This window comes from Rhinolophus ferrumequinum, chromosome 4, assembly GCF_004115265.2.
Source record: "Rhinolophus ferrumequinum isolate MPI-CBG mRhiFer1 chromosome 4, mRhiFer1_v1.p, whole genome shotgun sequence".
NCBI classification, from domain to species: Eukaryota; Metazoa; Chordata; class Mammalia; order Chiroptera; family Rhinolophidae; genus Rhinolophus; species Rhinolophus ferrumequinum.
This window is the reverse complement of record NC_046287.1, coordinates 98,908,288-98,932,208: the sequence shown is the minus strand read 5'-3', so window position 1 is coordinate 98,932,208 and position 23,921 is coordinate 98,908,288. Positions and strand designations below refer to the sequence as shown.

Below are 23,921 nucleotides of genomic sequence, written 5' to 3'. Positions count from 1 at the left end.
CTGATTTTCTCTAGGTACCATTTGCTTGGAGTGTCAATTTCCACCCTTTCACTTTGAGGATATGCTTGTCCTTGTAGCTGAGATGTGTCTCTTGGAGACAGCATATGGTTGGGTTTAGTTTTTTGATCCAATCTGCTACTCTGTGCCTTTTTATGGGTGAGTTCAGTCCATTTACATTTAGGGTGATTATTGATATGTGACGATTTCCTGTCATTCTATCTTTAGTTTTCTGGTAAGGCTGTGTCTCCATTGTTTCTTTGCCTTTTTGTTGTTGTCTATTATTTATGTGTGGTGGTATTCTATGATGTTTCCCTCTGTTTCTTCTTTTGTTACAGTATATATTTCAATTCTGGATTTTTTTTTGAGTGGTGACCCTTAAGTTTATGTAAAAGAAAGTTGATATTTAGAGTATTCCATTTTCTTCAGCATGCTTACTTTCTCCATTCCCATAATCCGGTTCAGGCCTTTACTCTCCCCCTTTTTATGTTTTGGTTGCCACAAATTGTCCCTGTTGATGGTGGTCGAATAGCCTCCTTTAGTATTTCTTGTAGTGCAGGTCATGTATTAGAAAATTCCCTCAGCTTCTGTATGTCTGGAAAGGTCTTTATTCCTCCTTCATATCTAAAGGATATCTTTGCTGGATATATTTTTTTTGGCTCATAATTTCTCTCTTTCAATAGTTTGAATATTTGGTTCCACTCCCGCCAGGCTTGTAGAGTTTCTGCTGAAAAATCTGATGATAATCTAATGGGCTTTCCTTTGTAGGTTACCGTCTTCTTTTCCCTGGCTCCCTTGAGGATTCTTTCTTTGTCGTTGATTTTAGACAGCTTCAATACAATGTGCCTTGGAGAAGGCCTGTTGGGACTGAGGTAATTAGGTGTTCTATTTGCTTCTTGGATTCGAGGATCCAGTTCTGTCCACAAATTTGGGATGTTCTCATCGACAATTTGTTTGAATATATTCTCTGTTCCCTTCTCTCTTTCTTCTCCTTCTGGTATGTCCATTATTCTTATATTGCTCTTTCTGATGGAGTCAGAAAGTTCTCGTAGAGTTCTTTCATTTCTTTTAAGTCTTAAGTCTCTTTCTTCTTCCATCCATGTAATTTCCAGGTTTCTATCTTCGATGTCACTGATTCTTTCCTCCATCTGGTCAACTTTACTACCTAAGCTGGATATTTCATTCTTAATTTCTTCTATTGAGTTCTTAATCTCCAGAAATTCTATTTGGTTCTTTTTTAAAATTTCAATCTCTTTCGTAAAATGCTCATGTTGTTCTTTGATTGCGTTTCTGAGTTCATTAAACTGCCTTTCTGTGTTTTCTTGCATCTCGCTGAGTTTTTTCAGAACTGCAATCTTGAATTCTCTGTCGTTTAAGTCACATATTTCCATATTTTTAAGTTCCTTTTCTGGTGACTTTTCACTTTCTTTCTGAGCTGTCTTGTTGCCTTGGTTTTCATGGCAATTACTGATTTATTATTTCTCTTTCTAGACATCTACAGGAGTGGCCTCTGCAACAGGTTGATAGGAAGAGGTCTTTCTTTTGTTTTCCAGTACTTGTTGATAGAATGTTTTATTTTCTGTCGGACTACAGCCTTTTATTTCTCTCACATGGTAGTGCTATGTTTTCTCTGCACTATTCCAGCTTCTCACACAATGGGGGGATTCCCTGGGAGACGGGCTTCTTCTCTGTTAATATTTCGCTTGGGTCACAGGGTGCAGTGTCCGTATGGGTATGCAGAGAGCTTTTGAAGTTCCAAAGCTCTTCCTGCATCAGATTCAGAGCCCATATGTTTCAGCAGTTCTGTTTACTCCTGCAGGGATCCGCCCAGATAGGTGGGGCCAGGGGCAGGGTGAGTTGTAAGAGGTGGCCCAGAGCAATGGCAGCGACCAGCACCACAGCCGGTCCTGTTTCCACAGCTCCCTCTCCTGTGCCGGAACTAGTTGGGCTGCGAATCTGTGTCTGCGGTCCACAGTTCTCAGAACAGCAAATATTCTGTTCTTTTGATCTGACACTGCTACTGTTCCACTTCTAGCACCAGGGAGGTGGGGGCGGGCGAGCTCTGGGAGGGTAAGGAGGGGGCGGCTAGTCTCAGTGCCTAAGCCTTCCGTTCTCTGCTTGGCAGTGAGGGCTTAAACCACCGTTTTCAGCCTTCTTCCCTCAGTCTTTTCTCCAAGGTCTCTGCCGTGAGCGTTGGGTTCAGCTGTGTTATATGCTGTCCCCTCAGCCCTGTGGGTTATAAATGGAGCCCTAGCAGTCCGAGTTCTTCCCTCTCCTGCAGCTGTGGTAGTTCCAGGATGCAGCGCGCTCGGAGCACTGAGCTAGGTCTGCGTCCTGTGCCTGCGTGGCTCCGTCTCCACACTTCCTTCCCTCCTCCCCACTTGCGCGATTCGCCCACCTTTAGGTGAATTCAGTAGTGGGCCTCTTCGTCTTGCCTGTCTGCTGTGCAGCGAGTCCTTTGTGGAGTTATAGTTGTTCGATTAGTTGTAAATTCCAGGAGAGATTTACAGAGGCTCACCTCACACTGCCATTTTGATGACGTCTATCCAATTTTTTTCTTTTGACATTTTACTTACTGTTTTCTGGTTTCCACTGTTTCTAATGATTAAGTCAGCTGTCAGTCCTAAAATTGCTCCTGCCCTATTTTGTCCTCTTGCTTCTTTTAGGATTTTATCTTTATCTTTCTTCTTTTAGAAATATTATGATGTGACTTGATGTGGTTTTTGTTAATTTATACTTCCTGAAATTTGCTGAGCTTCTTGGATCTGCTTGTTGATATCTACCATCAATATTAAAAAATTGTCATCCATATTTCTTCTGCCTTATTCTCCTTCTCTCCTCTTCTTCTGGAACTCCAATTACATATGTATTAGACCATTTGATATTGTCCTGTATTTTGAATGTTCTGTTACTTTCTTTTCCTTATTCATTTTCTCTTGTGAATCAGTTTGGATAATTCCTATTGATTTGTCTCCAAGCTCACTGATCTCTTCTGCTTATGCTCAGTCTGGTATTAGGCCATCAAGTGACTTTTTTATATCTAATACTATATTTTTCAGTTGTAGTATTTTCTTCTTTTTCTTAATAGTTTCCAATTTCTTTGTTGAAATTCCTTATTTCTTCATGCATGTTGTTCACCTTGTTCATGCTTTCCTTCAATGTATTTTTTTGTTCTTTCTTAGAATTTCCACATCTCTGTTCACATTACCCATCAATTCTTGAAAGTTCTCTGGTTTTCCATTAGAGCCCTTAACATATTAATCATATTTATTTTAAATTCATGATCTGATAATTCCAACATCCCTGATACATCTCAATTTGGTTCTGATGCTTACTCTGTCGCTTAAAACTGTTTTGTTTTTTTGCCCTGTAATATGCTTTTTAATTTTTTTTTTTAATTGAAAGCCAATCATCACATGGGTAAAAGAACCTGGAGTATGCAGGCCTTTAGTGATGTGTTGGTAAGGTGTGGGGAATGGAAGGTGTTCTACCGTCATATGACTTTTTTCCAGCTTTACTAAGGTATAATTGACAAATAAAATTGTATGTATTTAAAATGTACAATGTGATAATTTGATATGCATACACTATGACATGATTACCGTTATTAGGTTAATTAACACATCATCACCAGTAAGAACACTTAAGATCCACTCCGTTAGCAAATTTCAAATATACAATACAGTATTTTAAACTATAATTACCTTGCTGTACATTAGATCCCCAGAACTTATTCATATCATAGCTGAAGACATCTACCCTTGACCAGCATCTCCCATTTCCCCCACCTCCCTCAGCTCCTCTCTTGGTAATAACCATTGTACTCTGTTTCCATGAGTTCAACTTATTTTTAGATTCCACATATAAATGAGATCACAGAGTATTAGTCTTTTTCTGTCTCAATTATTTCACTTAGCATAATGTCTTCTACGTTCATCCATGTCACAAATGGTGGAATTTCCTACTTTCCCATTGCTGAATATTCCATTGTGTCTGTGTGTGCGTGTGTGTATGCGTGCATATACAGAGGATGCCAAAAAAATGTACACACATTTTAAGAAAGGAAAATAATTGTATTAAAATTGTAATACTCAATATATACCAAGAACAAAAGATGAATACTAGTCACGTTTGACTTTTGCATTACAAGAGGTGCTCAAAGTGGTTACCATCAGTGTCCAGACTTTTCTGATTACGGTGAACACTGCTTGAGCAATGCTGACCAAAGTGTCCACTTGTATCACTGAACATGCTGTTTTAATTTTTTCCTGAAGTACCAGCAATGTAGCCGGTTTTCTACAGTACACCACATCCTTTAAAGTCCCCCATAGGTAGAAGTCAAGGGGTGTTAAGTTGGAGGTTCTGTTGCATACTCAAGCCTCCACTATTGTTGTACTCCTCCAACGTTCTCGAATTTCAAATAGCACTTCAAAATGGTCTTGCACTCCTCAAATGACAACCGTGCTTCTGCCATTTTCTTTCACTGTCCTGCCTGTCGCATTGTGACACTAGCATTCATTTGATTAAAGCCATCTTTTAAGCGAACGTCATACTACACATTGTTACCGTAATTCAATTCAACTTCAAAAAGTAATACACAGATAACATCTCTTAAAATGTGTACCCATTTTTTTTGGCATCCCTGGTATATATATACAGGTAGTTCCCCACCTTACCTATGGTTTCACTTTACACAGTTTCAGACTGAAGTAGAGAATGTTTATTCCCATAAAAGAGCATGCTTTACGGAAGACTACTACTTTAGGCTGCTGATAATCACAATTGTGTACCTGATATGAGAATGATCAGAGTACATTTCTAGAAAAAATATTTAAAAACTTTAAAATCTTCCTTCAAAGTTTTTAGATGGTCTGCTTTAATAACAGTGTAAATGAAACAAGCAGGAAAAAATCTATAAATCACTTAAGACACTTTACCGTTAAGGTAGGACTGAACATTCTCCAACCTGTGCTCTTAAGAATTATTCTATGTTTACATCCTGCTATGTTGAAACCCATCGAGGGAAGGGAGGAATGAAAAACAACTTAACTCATAATTACTCCTACAGAGCCTATAAGGAAGTATTTCTGATATTCTAGGTCAATCAATGTCTTGGGAAGTGCTTGCATTACCAACAATTCTGCCTTTGGTGGGGAGGGCACTCTTATGACATTTGTCTCCAACTCTCCTGCTGACAGAACTTTTATAGTTTCCTACGTATACATCACTTCTTACCCCCCTTTACTGGCATTCTATTTTTGTCCATGAGAAATACAAGTATCTCAGTTTGAAGCATTAAAATTTTAAAAATTCCTGCTGTTTCTTCCAGTAAACTTCTGTCTAGATACATCTATACATTTCCTCTTAACATACCCCTAACCTTAGCCTTAACCTGCATGGGAACATACTTGTGATCTATTTCTTTGAATCTCCCCTCTCCACCTCCCCCAAATCTCATTGGGCTAAAAACATCCATAAAATCTATTCAGTGCATGCCTTAAAAATATTTAAATCTCTATTCTGAGTAGAACTGTACTCAGTACAATCAATTCATACAACTCCCAATTACATAAAGCAAATGTATTACAGTGCAGTCTGTTAAGGAAGCATTTTTATGTTGCTTCAGCATTTGATTTGATATGAAACATAATGTGCACCAGAAGGAGTATTAGTTAAAATATTAATCACTTATTAAAATCTGTGAGAAGAAAACAGACTTCCTTTCTCTTACACAATTACTTCAAACATGAAAATTAATGGAAAAATCAAATTTGTAATAATTTTTTTCAATAAAGAGGCATAGTTAAAATTAATGGAGTCTCAAAATTTTGGACCATTTATAAGAACTACCTTTGCTCTTTATGAGGAAGGTTGATGACTTGTAAGATATAAGAAATCTTAAAAATAAAACATGCCAGAAAGAACCAGAGGTATCTGTCTATGCCAATTTTCTACAAGAATTTAAGATAGTGTCCCCCACCAAATAAAGAAACAACGTACATGTCCAACAATAGGAAAATGGTAAATAATTAGGGCATATCAATATAATACTATACACTCACAATTTTATATACTATTAAAAAGTGTGTCTTAGAAGAATCAACAAACATGTCTACTACATATTGAGTATAGGCTACAAAGTGTATATATAATGAAATACCAATTTTATAAAAATATATACAAAGCATTATCAATGATTTTCTCTGATTAATGAAACTTTCATAATTTGTTTCCTTTGTGTTTCCCTGTGCTCTGTAAGTTCTCTATATGCTCTTATTAGTACCATCAAATATAACCAAAAACCTTGGGATGCACTAAAGTTCCAACTCCTTCCTTTGTGACATCTTGGGGGACTTCAGAGGGGAAAAGGAAGGCAGTTATTATCACAAGAACTAAGAGAAGGGTGAAAAACAATCTATGACGTATTAAGAAGAACTTGTGTGAACCTTGGCGCAAATGCCCTATGTTCTCATTTCCTTTTTTAAACAAATTTACATTAAAACTACATTATAGTATCAGTAGGAATGTGATTGCAAGATACCATAATTTTAACTGAGCAACTAGCTGATAGGAATGAGAGCATTCAGATTATTAATCAAGAAAATGATGAAAAAGCACTCCTGATTTAATGTTAATTGCTATGTTAAACTGTCATTATTTGAAGAAAAAAAAATAGCAACATTCCATTGCTATAAAATCAAGGATTTTTTAAATACACTATTAATCAAAACTGTTTTTAAAAAAAGGCTTTCCTTCTCCCTCCGAGTCCCTGAAAATCACTCATATTAGGAGTTAGTAACACTCAAAGAAGAAAAAAATCTGAAAATTACTGAAGACTAATTTTTTTCCCATCGGATCAAGCTTTGAAAGCTTTTGATCCTTTTTCTTTAACTGTAAGGCTATTAAAACTTACAAATTTTCTCCTTTATTTCAACGACTGTTCCTAAACTCATTACCAACAAACAATATTTTCTCATTGAAAAGATTTAAATTCCCTGAAAAGCTGGGTAAAAATCTAATGCTGACAAAATTTCTGGCCCTTTAAAATCAAACATCTAACTTGGATGTAATGTGAACATGGTAACTGGTAAAAAAAAAAAAAAAAAACCCTATAGATTCCCCCAACGCTAAGTAGAGTCGTAGGGGCGTCAGAGGTCTATTTGGTATCTAGGCCCAGATTCTTCTCTGGCTTTATGCCTCATTTCCATCCTCACCACCCTGAACTGCCCCTAGATGAGACAGAAAATGATCTGGGAATCCAGGGCCTCAACTGTTAGTCTTCCTTTTTGAAAAAGACCAAAGAAATTCCTTCTGGCCTCCTGGTCTGTTTTCCTTCCCTAGACCCACCAGAGAATCAGTTACTCTGGATTCCACAGAAGGTCTCCCAGGGCAAGTCTTAGCTGCTCAGGCAAGTATGACCAGTCTTGGGGCATATCCTTAATGTTCTAGATACTCAACGGAATGAAAAAATAGATTCTGTTTTGATATTATCTTAGGGATTAATACTCAGTAAAATACTTTTAATATGACAGAGTCATGCATTCCTACAAGTTCACTTTAAAATTACCTGATAATTATAAAATTAGAAAATAACAAAAACATTATTTTAAATTCTTAATCTCCCTAACAATTTTAGATCATAAAAAAATTTTTGCACATAACTTACCTCGTCTCTTGTAATATATTTCTACTCAGTGGAAACACCCCCCTCTCCCCCCACACACAAACAAAACGCAGGTGTCATTTATTATGTGCCATGTTGTAGCAGGTCATAATAATTTCATACATTTCCTATTTTATGACCATATTCATGTCAAATTATATATGCTTTTTTAACTTCTAACTAGGCACCAAATTGATTTTATTTGCTGTATGTTGCACCTAGAGGGGTGTTGAGTAAACACTAACAAATGAATCCCTGGTGACCAGTAATTTGCTATTCTACCACCAATGAATAACTTAGTATCCTAGCTGTCTAAAACATGTCACCACACTCTCCTTTCTGAAAGGCTCTCTGGGTTAGGTGCACAGATGCACTTGAGGAACGTGAAGGAAGGGGGTTTGCTCTGAAGACACCCAAGCACCGTCCCTTGAACGGGAGCTGGAAAGGTGTCCCTTGCAGCAGGACAGGTGCTCTCCACCTCGCTGGGCCGTGGGGTCTCTCTCCTGCTCAGGTCCCGTTTCTCTCCGCACGTTCCTCACCAAGCGGCTTCCTCTGCCTACTGTAAGCTCTGCCTCCTCCACAACTCCGGCTTGCAGGTGCCATCACGCGTTCTTCATTCCTGGATAACACTGCAGCAGGAGGGCCAGGATAAACTAGCAAGTTCACTGTGTTTCTTAGTTCAAACCTCCTGAAAGAATATGACCAATCCAGCTCCCCTTCAATCCAGATGCACGGTATCTAATTTCTGAGGCCACATCTCTGGGGCACACTCCAGTCACAATCTCTGGAGGGATTCCCAGCATCTCATTTTAAAGCTGCCAAGTGATTCTAGTGGAGACAGGGGCGGGACCCACTGAGGCAGCCTAGTGGAGGCTGACTGACCTAGAAGCCAGCCTCACGTGAGGGAGGCTACAGTGGACAATGTGGAGAAAACACAACCAAGGCTTGAGTGGTGCATTAGATTCCTAGTGCTGCTGCATCAAATCACCACAAATTTGGTGGCTTAAAATAACACCAATGTATTATCTTACAGTTCTAGCGGTCAGAAGCCTGAAATGGGTTTCCCTGGGCCTAACTCGAGATGTTGGCAGAGCTGTGTTCCTTCTGGAGGCTCCGGGGAGAATCCAGTTTCCAGAGGCTGCCTGCATGCCTTGGCTCATAGCCAAAACCGGCAACGGCCCACTGAGTCTGTCACATCACAACTCTGACACTGATTCTTTTACCTGCTTCTTCCACATTTAAAGGACCCCTGTGATGATACTGGCCCAGCAGGAGAATTCAGTATAATCTCCTTTCTTAAGGTTAGCTGACTAGCAACCTTAATTCCCTTGCCATGTATATCCGCATATCTGAAGGTTCTAGGATTAAGACGTGGACATGTCTGGAGGGGCTGTTATTATCCTGCCTACAAGTGTAGTATGGAGGAACAAATATACTGTGTGGGTTGTTTCACTTACAAGTGACAGTGGCCAAGCAGGCACCATAAACACGACCCACATAACACAATGCTGGGTATTTCAGTATGAGCCACAGCTCGATCATTAAAACTTGAACAGTTTGTGTGGGTTTTCATCACTTATATTCTATGCCAATAGATATTTCAGCCATAAAAACAGGATACTAAAGCATTCTTACAAAAATACATGAGTGCAAACAGAAACATTTTACTCTTCAATAATTTGCAAGGTATCTTCCTGTAATTATACGAATTTACACATTTTATCAACAACCACTACCAAAAATCAATTGTAATTAGTTTAGATTCCAGAAGAAATCTATTTTAAAATACACTAATGTAATTTCCAAGTTATTTGTGCCTTAGCCAATGATTATAGATATATTAAAAATTAATGAGTAATGATGTACTACAATTCTTTTAAGAAACACTTATCTATCTAGAGTGTTTCTTCTTAAAAATGAAGTACTTGAGTTTTTTAAGGAAACGTTCTACTGTCGTTGAGACTACCAGTATGTGAAATTTCATGGAGGATTTTCTAGTTATTAACAGAGTTGCTGAAAAATTTAACTGTGAAAACCTGTCACCCAGAATGCAGTGTAAACCATCTAAACCAAAAAGGAGTGGGATGAAGTGAGAAAACCAGATGACGGTATAAATGGAAAAGTTAGGGGAAAAAACACTGCAACTTCAAAGAGCTTTAGTGGAAAAACCATTTTCACACATATCTGAGTCTTAAAACATGAAATATTCCTTGGGTATTTCATATTAATGCCCAAAATCAGAATAACAGAAAAGTCTTTCCTTCCTTAAGTTTGATTTGCTTTTATTTACATAATCTATGTATATAATACATACACAGACGATACTGTATGTTTGTCACAATCACATATGACTTCAATTTGGAAGTCAGTACCTCCATTTTTACTTTTAGGAGGTTAAAATCAGCAAATCTCACTACTTTCTGGCTTTATTCTTTGATTCATTTGGAATAGTATGATTCATTTAGAATAAACAAATATTTATTGAGCATCTTTTCTGCCAGCTGTATTATATGTATGAATTCGTTTTCATTATTACATTTTATTTTATTTTTTTATCTAAACTGTTCAATTTATTAGAGAAAAAGTTGTTTATAATATACACTTCCTAACTTTGAAAAATTGTTTTATTTTTCAATTACAGTTGACATTCACTATAATTATGTTTTAAATAAAAGTCCTGTCCAAGTTTAACAAAATAGTTCACTAGTTTTTTAAAAAAACTAATTATTTTATCCACATTTAAGATTTGTGTGACACTGTAAATGCACACATTTGGTCTCATCTAATAATGTGCGAATTGGTCAATTCTAACTACGTTTTCATCACATAAAGTTGGTGTCACAAGACCAGAGAGGGTGCCAGTTCATTCATATTGGGACACGCAGGAGGGGGAAAGGCGGTTTTTCCCCTCAAAGTTGCAGTTTTGTCTTTGGACAATCACATAACTACTGAAGTGAAATCAATGCGCTAATATTAAAACTAATAAAATGCCATTGGTAATCAGAAGAAAGTTGTTCCTAGAAATGAGAGGACTTACTCAGACTGCTTAGCTGGCGAATGATAGCAGCAAGGGTACTATTGGTGACACATTCAAGTTCACTGGTAATGCCTTCGGGCAGGGCGCCCCGGCACAGGTGCCGGGGTTCGATGTTCCTCTTCACTAAAGGCATGGCTCACAATCTGAAAATTAAACGGACATATTTTGAAAAAGGCTCTTTTCACATTTTAACAAATCTAGAGCCTTCCTTCCCTTGAAAACTGATTCCCTTTCCGAGAAATTTTCATTATCCTATCATTTTTACATGAGAGAACCAGCTAAATATGCAACAGATGTTAAATTACTTAAATGAATCTTATAGAGATTAAAGACAGATGTACAGTACAACCCTAGTTTGTAGAAAAATAATATATGCAACGTTTCCAGTTAAGCAGGAGCGAATGAATACATGCATTCTTACCTTCCCTCCCTCTCACTGAAATGGCAAGACAGAAAAGGCATAAACCCAGAAACACTAAGAGCAGGACACAAGGGCGCTAAAACTGTGGGCAGAGCTTAATCACATCACGACACAGAAGAAGCCATACCTAGGCGACAGGAAGTGGAAGGAGGCAGGAAGTAAGCCCACCCGTGCCACAGAACCTCGCCCACCCTCCTCCACAAAGCTCGGGAACAGGAGTTGCCAGGTACCTATGAAACGGGGGCTGAGGGGTATGAAAACAGGAGGACTGGCTTTTAAAAATCCATCTGTGGATCCTTTCTCCCTTCCCGGGCTGCCCCTCCTCCACCTCACCCTGCACATTTTACTCCCGGAAAAAGTAAATTTGAAGATCTGGACTTGAGGCACTAGGCGTAGCTGAAGGTTGGGGTAGGAAATGTGCCGAAAGCAGGAGTATTAAATCTAAGTCGACTCTGAATGGTAAGACAGATCTGCTCCCCACCGCTACGCCCAGCACCCTTCTCCACTTGGCTCCCAGAACACTGGTGGCCTGGTTTTTACTCCCCACCCAAATAGACCAGAACATTCTTCTCTGGAAAATGTTTGAAGAGACAAGATCTATAAACACCGACATTAAGGCAGGGCATCCACCTGCTGAAACTGCCAACCAGGTCACCTTACAGTAACACCTGTCAATAATCTCTCCCAACAGTTTCCTATCAGCTTTAATACCTTAGACTTAAATGAAAACAGTGAAGGATCACCAGACACTTCAGGAAAATCTTCCCCATTATCCTGGGAATTCATTTCACTTCTTTCCTCAAAGAGTACATTGTAAATGAAATAAAACTTTTTGTTTAAGGAGGTACAAAACTTCAAACCTACTACTTAAATACAACAATCTACTGCTCATACCACAGTTGGAAATCCAGTGACTGTCATTTTGACAAGACTGTCATATTGCTCAACTTGCGGGAGCAGAAACCCAAAAAAGCCTAGATCTTGGTGACATCTGTTAGCAGTCAAACCAGCCCTGAAATGCCAACCTGGAGTTCTTGTTGTGTGAGACAAATCGTATTGTATGTGTCTAAGCTGCTGTAGCTGGGCTGTCTGTAACATGAAGAAAAACCAACTCCTCCCTGGTACAATCACTGTAGCCTGTACCTGAGGTATACCTGTACCTGAAAGAGCTAGGATGTGGTCAGCATATGATAAATCGTGGCTTGTCTTCCTCCTTCCTTTGTAACTTTTGTTCATGCATCCAAGAAGCACTTTCTGAGCACCTGCCACATAGCCGGCAGCATGCGAGGTGATGAGGGCCCAGTGGAGCTTTATTCTAGTGGGGAAGGGAGGCCCTGACCCAGCCACACAGGTTAATGGGTGTGGGGTTCTGAAGCCACGTGTGTGCTGGGGGGCGGCCCCGCAGTGGACGTGACGGACTGAAATCTGAAGGCTGACTAAGGGCTAACACAACGGGCCCTGTGGCAGAGGCAGTGTGGAGAAGGAAGCAGAGAAGGGCAAAAGTGGGTGACAGCTGTAAAGCTCTGTTCAATTATCCTTATTTTCATTAACTATTTCTGCCTCATGTCCATTAAGGTGGGGGCTGAACATATTGACCATATTTTCAGATTCAAATCCTCCTTCATCCATTGCTGAGGGCACATCATTTCACCTCTCTGTGCCTTCGCTTCCTCCCTGTGAAATGGGGATAATAACAGTACCTACCTCACAGAGTGAGGAGTTAATCAGTTATCACATCCATAATCACTTAAACAGTGCCTGGCATAAAGTAACACTCAAAAATTGTGACTGATATTAATTTTAATATATCTTATATATTGTTATAATGTTAATTTTTCTGACTGTAACAATAGAAAAGGAATGGTTCACTTGGTTGAGGATAAAGCTGAACATGGAAAATATCTAACAATATTTACATTAAAATTACGGAAAAGAAGAGGTGCACACCAAGGGAGGAGCGGTACAACATGGAAATTCTAGATACGCAAGTCTCTAGGTGGAAGTGCAAGACTTACTGTGAGCTGTCACTTCTTTCGGGGAGAATCAATTAGAATAATAGGGTGGTAACTAATCACAATACAACAAACCAGGATGCCTCACACAAAAAAGAAAAGCCATTAATTAGCTTAAAGCATAAAGTGTGGGAAAGAAAAATACTGAGACCTGATCAGCAGGAACTCACTCCATGAGGACTAGAAGGAAATTAAGCCACAAAACCATGATGTCCATAAAGCAGCACAGAGCAGTATGGGGGTGGGGCATCTAAAGATGGCACAAGAAGCTAATGAAGCGGACTGATCACAAGGCTCTGAATTCATCAGCAGTCAGCTTGTAACGCTGGTTTGTGAGACTGGCTCAAGCATGAATTAGCTTCTAAGTAATTTCTCAAAAGAGGGCTTTGCAAAGGTTTGGGATACACATGAGATTTAGAAGCTGAATGCTGACTGTATATAATATTCTTCTCCCTCCATGTTCATTTTGTATTTATTCAGGATGAAATGTCACCCTTTCCCCTTATTTTTAAACCTGTGACTTGCCCAGAAACATGCCAGCACAGCATCTCCCCAGCCCTATATCAAACCTATAATTGCTCGAATGCACAGAATCCTAATTATACACATATCACACAGAGGCCCCACTAGCATGTCGCTAGTTAAATAACTTCCTTCCCTCTTTCCCAAATATCAGACATGGCGTCATTAAGGCACATCTGGGGCTAGAATAGGCTGTTTCCCACACGGGGAATCTTGAAAACGCTCACAGAACTTTCCTGCTGTTCTCAGGTAGAAGTGCCCACACCCTGCTCTGACACCCACCTGCTCCCCTGCCCAAAGGCCCTCACCTGTCTATTTAAGACATCCCCTTCCCGTGCCCCAGTGAACCACTGAATAACATGCGAGGCACTGGGAGGTTCCATGCACACCTGGCACCCTTGCTTAAAGTGCTCACGTGGAGACTTGCGATGGCATTGGAACACGAGAGAGAAAGCTGAACTCCGCACGGGTGTATGAACCCTGTCTTACTTTCCGAATTCTGATGCTTTGACTTTCCGGGCCTTACTGACCCTGCAGGACTGCCCCTGCCAGGAGTAGCCAATTCCGTGAGCTAGTGAACAAGTCACCCAGGAGCATGCCTTTCACATGCAAACCTACACCTGACCTCGGTCAGAGCTCTCACACGCAGGGCCACCATCCCCCTGCCTCCCACAGCCAGGTACTGACAACTAGGAACAGCGCACCTGCTGAAATGAGTCAAGCCAGCCTACCCTAACCTGCTTACCACGCCTCACCTGTTCCTTCAGGCCCTAGTCCCCCCTCGCTCCCTCTGCCATCTGATGCTCCCGGACGTGGCCTATGTCCGTATTTCATTCGGCCTTCACCTCGGCACTCGGCCTGTTGTTGCAGTGTTTCAGCGATGACTACACTGCTCACTGTCGTGACATCTTTATTTGGAACTCCCACACTTGTCTACATACAAAACACAACAGAGAGAAGACAGGCTACTGTCTTTACAGTTTTACAAAGAGTTTCATAGCTCCTTTTTAAAGTTCTAATCACCTAGCAATGACTTTTATGGCTTTCCCATTCAGAGTGAAGTACTCTAACAGATGTACTTTTTCCCCAGACAGCCTTTCTTTTATGTGACGCTAATCTGCGTTTGAATAAACTGAACAGAAAGGAAGAGGTAAAGGAGAAAATGCTGGGCAGGTCATTACTCTTGAAAATGCTGTACCATTACAAAAACAAACATGCAGTGAACTAACCCAATTAGTCACTGATGAACTGCTTTAAGTATGCCTTTGGATCCCTCACTGGGACAACTGTGACCCATCTGAATCATTCTTCAGTCATTCCGTATGCTTAAAAAAAAAAAAAAATCAAAGAATTGCTAATCAAATGTTTAAGGATTATTAGAGGTTACATAAGGTACTACTGTTAAACCTGTGGTTTGCCCAACTTTTCTGGGAAATGTTTCAATTTAGAGAGAGACAACCATGAACTACCGTGTTTCCCCAAAAATAAGCGGGACAATCAGCTCTAATGTGTCTTTTTTGCTCTAATGGAGCAAAAATTAGTATAAGACCCGGTATTATATTATATTACATTATATTATATTATATATTATATTATATTAGACCAGGTCTTATAGTAAAATAAGACCGGGTCTTATATTAATTTTTGCTCCAAAAGACACATTTGAGTTGATTGTCCAGGTAGGTCTTATTTTCAGGGAAACACGGTAAATTCCACACACTGCTGGAACCAGGCCAGTCCTTCCCTAGGAATCTGGAAGTGCGACCACAATATCCAGATATCCAGATTAGTCGTTGCTCTCCTGAACAGCAGAGATGGGAACTCTTCTGTCACATGAAGTGGACATTAACCAAGTTAGTCAGCAGCAAGAAATTAGAATGAAATAACTGAGACGCTCTGGCAAAGACGAGAGAAAGTCAAGGACTCCCCAACGGCTTAACCCTAAGACTGAACAGCCAACTAAGAGGGAACCTTCTCCCCTCTCCCTTGCACTAAGTGTCAGACTCACATTGTGGATGGATGTCTCTTCCAGCCTTTTCTAGCTTCCTCTCTATTTCCTTTCACACGGCACTTCCCCTAATCAAATCCTTGCAGGTGTGTTCCCATTTTGGTGTCTGTTTCTCAAAGGACCCAGATTAACACAAGTGGCACCGAGTAGTCTGAGAAAACAAGTAGTGAGATGGCATTCGGGACTTGCTCTACACACTCTGCAGGTGACCAGGATGCCATCGTCACTGGTAGGTGGGGCCCGGACAGTCCTGGCTCAAGGTCGTGGTTCAACTGCGAAAGATTTCACTGGTAAATGACCTGGAAACTGCCCTGGTGGAGGGAAACGCCGTGACAGGCTTAATAATGCACACACGTGGAAGACACAGAAGGAAAAGCACCTACAGAAACAGCAGAGTCGGCTCGTTACTGCCAGGTTGTACTGATGCCTGCATAAGGATAATGAGATACCGGAAGCTGTTAACAAGCAGTCAGTAGTTAAGTGTGAGAAGCTGAGAGCCTTCCTGGTGGGCATAAAGTGGTCTCATCATGACCTGCAAGCAACTGCAGGCTGAAGACCCAAGTATGAGACAGAGCACTCAACACGTGTGAATGGTCAGTCAGACAGGCCCGTTATGCAGGTCGGGGCTGTGGCAGGTAGAGAAAACCTGGGATCGTGGGGCTTCTGGTGGATGCACATGGTGATGTTGACCCAGGCACCTCCCCACCGCCCCGCCAGGCCCCTCCGGAGTGGTCAGCACACCAATGAGCCGGAGGACGCTGCAGGAGCCTCTCCCCCACAAGTCAGCATCAGCGGCACCCATCTCTTCCTGGAAACCACGTTGATAACTAGTGCCGTCCCTGATGAGGGAGGCAAGAGGCTGACATCATACTGCCTGCACAGAAGGAACAAGTGGTGGGCAGCTAACACACGGGAGTCCTGGGTAAGACACGTGCTCCTCCTGGGGGAGATAAACCCTGGGAAGACGCAGGGTATGGCGACGACAGTGAAGCTTCTAGGGGCCCAGGGGTCAGAGGCATGCTGGGATAGCCCCTAAGTAAAAGCCACATTTTGCATTCCTCACCATGAAGAAGGAAGCAGAGTGCCTGTTAGGTGGAGTCCTGGAAACACAACTGGGAAGTGCTCTGACCCACACACTGGGAGACACGGCAGCTGCCAGCTTTGAGAGGTCTGGAGCAAGGAAGGACTGCAGTGGAGCCAGGCGGTGGGGCAAGTAGCCTGGCTGCTTTGGCTGTGGACCCTGCATGGTGCAGAGGTGGCAGTGCTGGGAAAAGGTGCAAGATGGGCCCATGGCAAGCTCCATGGGGAGAATCAAATGCATGCCCCGGGGATTCTGAGCAAGGCCATGCCATCGCAGCAGAGAACGTGACGCCCTTTGAAAAAGCTCTTGGTAGAGACCAGGGAACACAAGGGACCAGGCATCCAAGGCTCCCCATAATGAGTGGAGTTGTCAGCCAAGTTATTGACAGGCAGCATCCACCCTGAGATGGAACGGTCCATCCCAGATGGAACCAGCATGGAAGGAGCAGCGAGTGGCACGAGCAGGAAGCTCAGACTTCCGAGTCACCCACCGTGCTGCTGTGCCCTCCATGCCTCGTACCGCCAGTGACAAGCTGCCTCATACATCCAGCTGAGCGTGGTTTACAGACAGGTCAGCTTGACATACGGCCCAGAGCTTGTTACAGCAGCATTCAGGGGTGGCCCTCGACGACAACGCAGAGGAAAGTCTGCCCCATGGGTGGAGCTGTGAGCAGTCCACCCGTTCACCCCCCTTTGTGCAGACAGAGAAGCAGCCGGAGCTGAAGATACCTGGGCAGCCGTCAACAGCCTGGTGGTGTGGACAGGAGACTGACGGGAAGGAACTGGAGTATCAGTGACAAGGAGGGCTGGGAAGTGACATGTGAGTGGAAACTTGCAAGTGGGCATAGTGTAAAGACTTTTGGATCATATGCTAATAACACTGCTAAGTATCCCACCATGGAAACGGCACTGGACACAGAGGAAGATTCGCCCGCCTACAGCACCGGTCCCCCCAGAACTGGCTGACGGGATCCCATACGTCACTGCACCTGACCAGGGGCCCATTACACAGTGGGGGGTTCAGAAGTGGGCCCATCACCGCAGGGGGTCACATACCATGCCACCAAGAGATAAACGGCGTTCTCAAGGGACACTGAAGCACCTGCTCGAGAGAATGAAAGGACAGGTGCCACACTCCGTGATCCAGTCTGCTTATGAAGTTAGAGACCTCTGTATGGCACTATCCCCAAGGAGGACATCTGGGTTAGGAGCCAAGTGGTGGATGCAGAAACAGTGCCACTATCACTGCCAAGAGCGCCGAGGGGCCTGTGCTTCCCTCCATGCCCACCAGGCTCTGCAGGGCTGGGCATCCTCGTCCCAAAGGGGACCCCTGCCAGGGGCACAGCCAAGGTCCCACTGATCTGCAAGTTCGGCTCTGGACGGTTCTCTGGACTCATTCTGCCAGGGAGCAGAAAGTGAAGAGGGGTCGCCATGCTTTCAGAGGACGCTGTGACCAGCAGGAGGCCACCCAGGGGCCCGGGAGAGGTGTGCGTGGACACCAGCTGGCCCACTGGGCTCCACGCCTGTACGATCCCGTCTTAGCATCTGCTCCAGATAAGGATCGGCCCCCTTACTGATCTGCAGCACTCCGTGTGCTAGCTGTGTGTCCCATGTGCGTGCGTGTGCTGCACCCGCTGATACTCCCCAGGGGGTCCTACATAGTCCTGGAAACTTAGTATTTCTTACAGCGGGGTTGGTTCTCTGCACCGTTGCATGAAAATGTATGCTGGGCAAAAAAAAAAAAAAAAATCTAAAGATACGAATGATACCGCTTTTAATACTGCTATCACACATAGAGCAATTCTGGGTTTGCTTCTACTGAGACCCTGGCACAGGATTGGGGTTCCAATTTCTCACTGAAGAGTTTGGTTTTCTTCATTACACCTGGAGCCCCAGGCAGATGACAAGCTATCATTTCGCAGGGTTTTCTGTTTCACTTTTAAGGACCTACCAGCCCTCTGAAAATGGCAGCATTCACTCTGAGGACTCAGTTCCAGCTCCCGCCTCAGGCTGGCGCAAGGCACATTCCCATGTCACAGCAGCAGGAAAACGGAGCCTCCTGTGCCCGGTTCAGAAGCCAGCCCCTCTCAGCTCCCTTAGCTTCTAACACCCATGGAGGGGGTACCAATTCCTTCTTCTTAGCTCGGTGGTGTTTTTAAAAAGATATAAATGCACACACTTGTTATACTTTATCCGGCACCTGTACGCGTTCACAGCAACTAGAGGAGCTATTTTCACCTCATAATGGCGCTTGTGAGGAATCTCTTAAGAATCCCGAGCCTCTGCTCTGATTCTCCCTTCATTACTGTCACACGTCATGTTTCACTGTCCCCGTGACCCTCCCCAACGTAGTCCTCAAATGTATCTTGAATGATGAACAGTGACACATATCAACTGTTGATTAGGTGCAGTGAAAAACTGATAAAGGACAACAGGTGACCAGTGGAGAATGACATAAAGTGGATATTACAGAAAAAAGAGCAAAAACGTACACTCAATTCTGACTTATGTACCACCTTATCAAATTAACCCCATGATACTAATGACACCTTCCCTGCCTTCTTTACAGGTTTCTGAGACGGTCACATGAAAATGTGTGCTGGGCAAAAAAAATCTAAAGATATTTAATGATATTATTACTTTAAATATTAATATCACATTCATTACAAAAACGGGATACTTAATATATTCCCTCTAATTTTATTTATTGTACAAATAAACTAAACCTGAATTTTTCCTGGAATTTTATTTATTATGCAACTAAATGCCTAAACACTGGCATTTAACTTCTCCAAGCAGTAGTCTTCAAATTAAAGTCAAATGATTAAAGAATTTCAAAATCATATCTATGTGCTTTCTACTTTAAGGCAACTTTCCTATCTTCCAATAATTTATTTAATCTCTCTCTTTTTAATTCCATATACTGAAACTCTTAAGTTTTCCTGTAGCATGATTAATTGGAATTTTTTTCTAAAAAAGTTATAGAATTCAACGAACGTTGAAAATAGGATGTTGTTCTCCGAATGTCCCTTTCCATATTTATGCCTGTCCATAATGAATCATCTAGAAGATATCTCTGAGATGAGCAATCATTTTAGCAATCCAAATAACTGATGGATTTTTCCAGATCTCTTCCTGATTTCCAGTTTAATTTCAGTATGTTCAGAGGACATGCTCCATCTGATTTTAATTTTTTTTGAAAAATTTGTTGAAATTTGTTTTATGGCCCAGAAAATGGTTTGTCTTGGTGAATGTTCCACATGCGGTTCAAAAGAATGTATGTTCACCTGCAATGACTGACAATGTGGCTGTGATTGTACCCTGAACTGCTTTTTTGTATAGCTGTTCTATGAGTTATTGAGAGGAATGCTGAAGCCGCCGGCTGTGGATTTGTCAATTTCTCCCCTGAGTTCTATCCGTTTTAGTTTATGTATTTTGAAGGTCTGTTGTTGAAAGTATACACACATTTAAGATTGTATCTTCTTGGTGAAATGACCCTATCATTACGTGATGTTCCATCTGCTGTTGGTAATAATTGCTGTCCCAAAGTCTACTTTGCTATTAATTCAGTCGTTCCTTCTTTTGATCTGTGTTTACATAGTGTAACTTTTTTTCCTTTTAACTTTAACCTTTGTGTGTCTTTATATTTAAAATAGGTTTATTTGAGACAGTATATGGTTGGGTCTTGCTTTTTTAATCCAATCTGACAATCTCTGACTTTTAATTAGTGTTTAGATGATTAACATTCAATGTAACTGTTGATATGGTAGAATCTAAACCTGTCATCTTACAGGTGGCCAGTTAGCTCAGGTGGTTAAAGTGTGGTGCTACTAATACCAAGGTTGCTAGTTCGATCCCAGCAGTGGAAACTGTGAGCTGCGCCCTCCTTAAAAAAGAAATAAATAAACCTTTCATCTTACTAGTGATGTTCTATTTGTCTCATCTGTTCTTTGTTCCTTTTTGCCTCTTTTTCTGCCTTCTTTTGATTACTTTTATGTTATTATATAATCTTCATAACTAGATTTTATTTACTTTTTGTTTAAACTTTTTTCCAGTGGTTGCCCAGGTCATATGCATATATATTTATATATTTATATATAAATATACACATACATATATATGTACATATACATATATGTACCTATATATACATTTAACCACATCACAGTCTACTTTCAAAAACTACTAAAGTACTTCAAGCATAGTGTGCAAACACTAACTTTAGAACAGTATATGTTTTCTCCCTCCCATGCTTTGTCCTATGGTGTCATATATTTTACTTCTTGTGTTATAAACCCCACAATGCATTGTTATTGCTTTTACTTTGGACAACTATTGTTTAAAGCAATTAAAAATGAGGGAAAATACGACATTTATATTTACCCTCATTTTTACCATATTAGGGTCTCTTTATTTCTTCGTGTATATGCCAAATTGCTATCAGTACTCCTGCCTAAAGAACTTCCTTTAACATTTCTTATACTGCAGATATCCTAGCAATAAATTCCCTCAGCTTCTGTTTGTCTGAAAAAGCCTTTATTTTTAAAAGATATTTTTGCTGGGTATAGAATTCTGGATTGACAGGATTTTGTCTTTTTTTTTTTTTTTTTTTTTTGGTCTTTTGGTACTTTAAAGATGTTATTTCACTGTTTTTCTTATCTTTGTTCCTCTGCTTGTAATGTTTCTCTTTGCTATGGCTGCCTTTAAGACTTTTCCTCTTTATCTTTAGTATTTCAGCAACTTGGTTCTAGTGTTTCTAGAATTGGGGGCAGCAGGATTCCCATTTTTTAAATCCTGCTTGGAGTTCAAGATTCTTGGATCTGTTCATATTTCATTAATTGTTTTTTCCTTCCATTATTTTGGATGATTCTCAGCAATGTTTCTTCAAGTATTTCTTCTGGACAGTACTTGCTCTTTTCTTTTTGGGTTTCCAATGACATATATATTAGACTACTGATATTGTTCCAAAGCTATTAGATATTCTGTTCTGCCTTCCCTTCCTTCCTTTTTCTGTTTGTGAAATAATAGAAATACATACATCTGCCCATTTCTTTGTACAGAGTTCTTAAAACCCTTGTAATTTCCTAAGTGATAAGAGCACCAGGAGCATCTTTTGTTCTAATATTTGATCTCTGACCCCAGTTCCTAACACCAAGCTCCTAAATTCTTTAGAAATTCCTGGGTGATAGGAATGTCATTTGGTCTAATGAAATGATTTTTGGTGGGCTCCTAAATTGGGGCTAGGCACCAGAAAGACTAAACCATGATTAGAACCTTGGAATTTTCAGCCCTACCCACTACTGCCTGGAGAGGGCAGAAAGGCTGGAAACTGAGTTAATGATCAATCATGCCTTTATGATGAGGCCTCCACAGAAATCCCCAAAGTATGGGATTTGGAAAGCTTCCAGGTTGATGAACACATACAGGGAAGCTGGCATTCCCCAAACCACAGGGACAGAAGCTCCTGTACTAAGGGCCCTTCCAGACCTCATCCTATGTATTTCATCCGGCTGTTCATCTGTATATCCTTTATGACATCCTTTATTATATAATAAACTGGTAAACATAAGCAAATGTTTCTCTGAGTTCGTTCTGTGAACTGTCCTAGTAAATGACCAAGCCCAAGGAGGGGATTGTGAGAAACATGATTTATACCGTTCAGGTGGCAACCTGGGACTTACAACTGGAGGACTGAGCCCTTAATCTGTGGGGTCTGTACAAACTCCAATGAGAGTCAGAATTGAACTGAATTATAGGACACCCAACTGGTGTCACAGAGACTTGATGTGTAGAAAACACACACACGTGCTGTCAGAAGTGATATGTGTGCAGTAAAAAAATGAGAGTAGAGGGGAAACACAGGAGGAATGTAATTTTTTCCTATACACATTCCTTTTCTCTCTCCCTGCCTCTTTGTTTCTTTTTATGTTGTTGACTTAAGCTTCAATTAGCTGACTCTTTCCTCAGCTATGTCCAGTTTGCTAACAAACCCAACTTACCTGTTTTGTTTCTAGCAGTTTCCATCTGTTAATGTTCTCCATGGGTGCACGCACATTGTCCGCCTTTTGCACAACATCCTTGAATACACTAATCACAGTTACATTCAAGCCCCTGTCTGAAACGTCCTACGTCTGGGTTATCTCTGAGTCTGTTCCTGTTGATTGCCTTATCTCCTTAACAATGAGTTTTTCCTTCTGTGTTTTCTTGTGCCATAATACTTTTGCTGAAGGCTAGAATAGTAGCAACTGAGGCAAACAGTATTTCCTCCAGGAAATCGTCTTCTGGCATGCCATTCCTACCAGCTATTGAGTCAACCTACTCAGTGGAACAGATGTGTTGTTGTGATGAAAATCCCCTAGCATGGGCTATTAAAATCCCCTAGCCATGTGTGGGGTCTGGAATGCTAGATGTTTCTTAGCGTGCCTGCAGTTCCTTCATATTTCTGTCACAAAGGTAACCCTTCCCCACACTCGTCTCCCAGCAGAGGACTGCTGTTGCTTTGTTTCTATGTGCAAGGCTCACGGTGAGGGCAGGGGAAGTTCTCAGTTCTTCTGGTCCAGCCTGAATCTTAGGAAGGCCCTATGAACCTGGACCTCCGAGTGAGGCTTCTTCAGCATCTGTGCCTCTCCCCACTATGGAAGCTAAACCCTGCCTTGTCATTGTCCCTGTCTCAGGCACGAGAAAGTGTCCTGCCCCTCATCAGAAGAAGCAGAACTGTTTTGTATCAGTGAAAGATCGTGGGCCTGAGAGCTTGTCCTTCTCTTGTACCATGCTTTGACCCAGAAGCAGAGGATCTTTGTTGGCTACTAAAGGCAGGGAGAAGGGTCTCCCAGCCCTCCACCAAAAGCAGTAAATATCTGCCTGGGTCCTGGGGCCTAGAGGCTTTGCTGCCTTCCCAGCAACATCTGTGTCATAGGAAGAAGAATCTGGGGAAGCAGATGTTGTATCGTGCATGTCCCCCAGTACAATCACCTCCTGTGCGGCTGTACCAATAAACGGGGTTCTGTCTAGTCTCCAGGGTTGGACTAAGTAGACTCTTTCTTATGAGGACCTAGCAGAGGCCTGTAGAAAACAACTGTGAGTGAGTGTGAACTCCCCTTGTATCTGGGCTCCTGGTTATTCTAAACTGATGTGTTGACTCACATTCACCCTTAAGAACTCATTTTACCTACTCCTGTGGT

General features: G+C 41.5%; 1 protein-coding gene across 4 annotated transcripts in view; it reads right to left on the bottom strand.

Moving 5' to 3' along the window:
• The window catches only part of WASF3 (WASP family member 3), a 128,479-nt gene that overhangs the window by 36,579 nt on the left and 67,979 nt on the right, over positions 1-23,921 (bottom strand). For all 4 annotated transcript variants that reach the window (XM_033104525.1, XM_033104528.1, XM_033104526.1 and 1 more), the window contains exon 3: positions 10,698-10,840. In XM_033104525.1, the coding sequence (XP_032960416.1) occupies positions 10,698-10,830 (133 nt within the window). In that variant the 5' untranslated portion in view covers positions 10,831-10,840. The remainder of the gene's footprint in view (positions 1-10,697; positions 10,841-23,921) is intronic.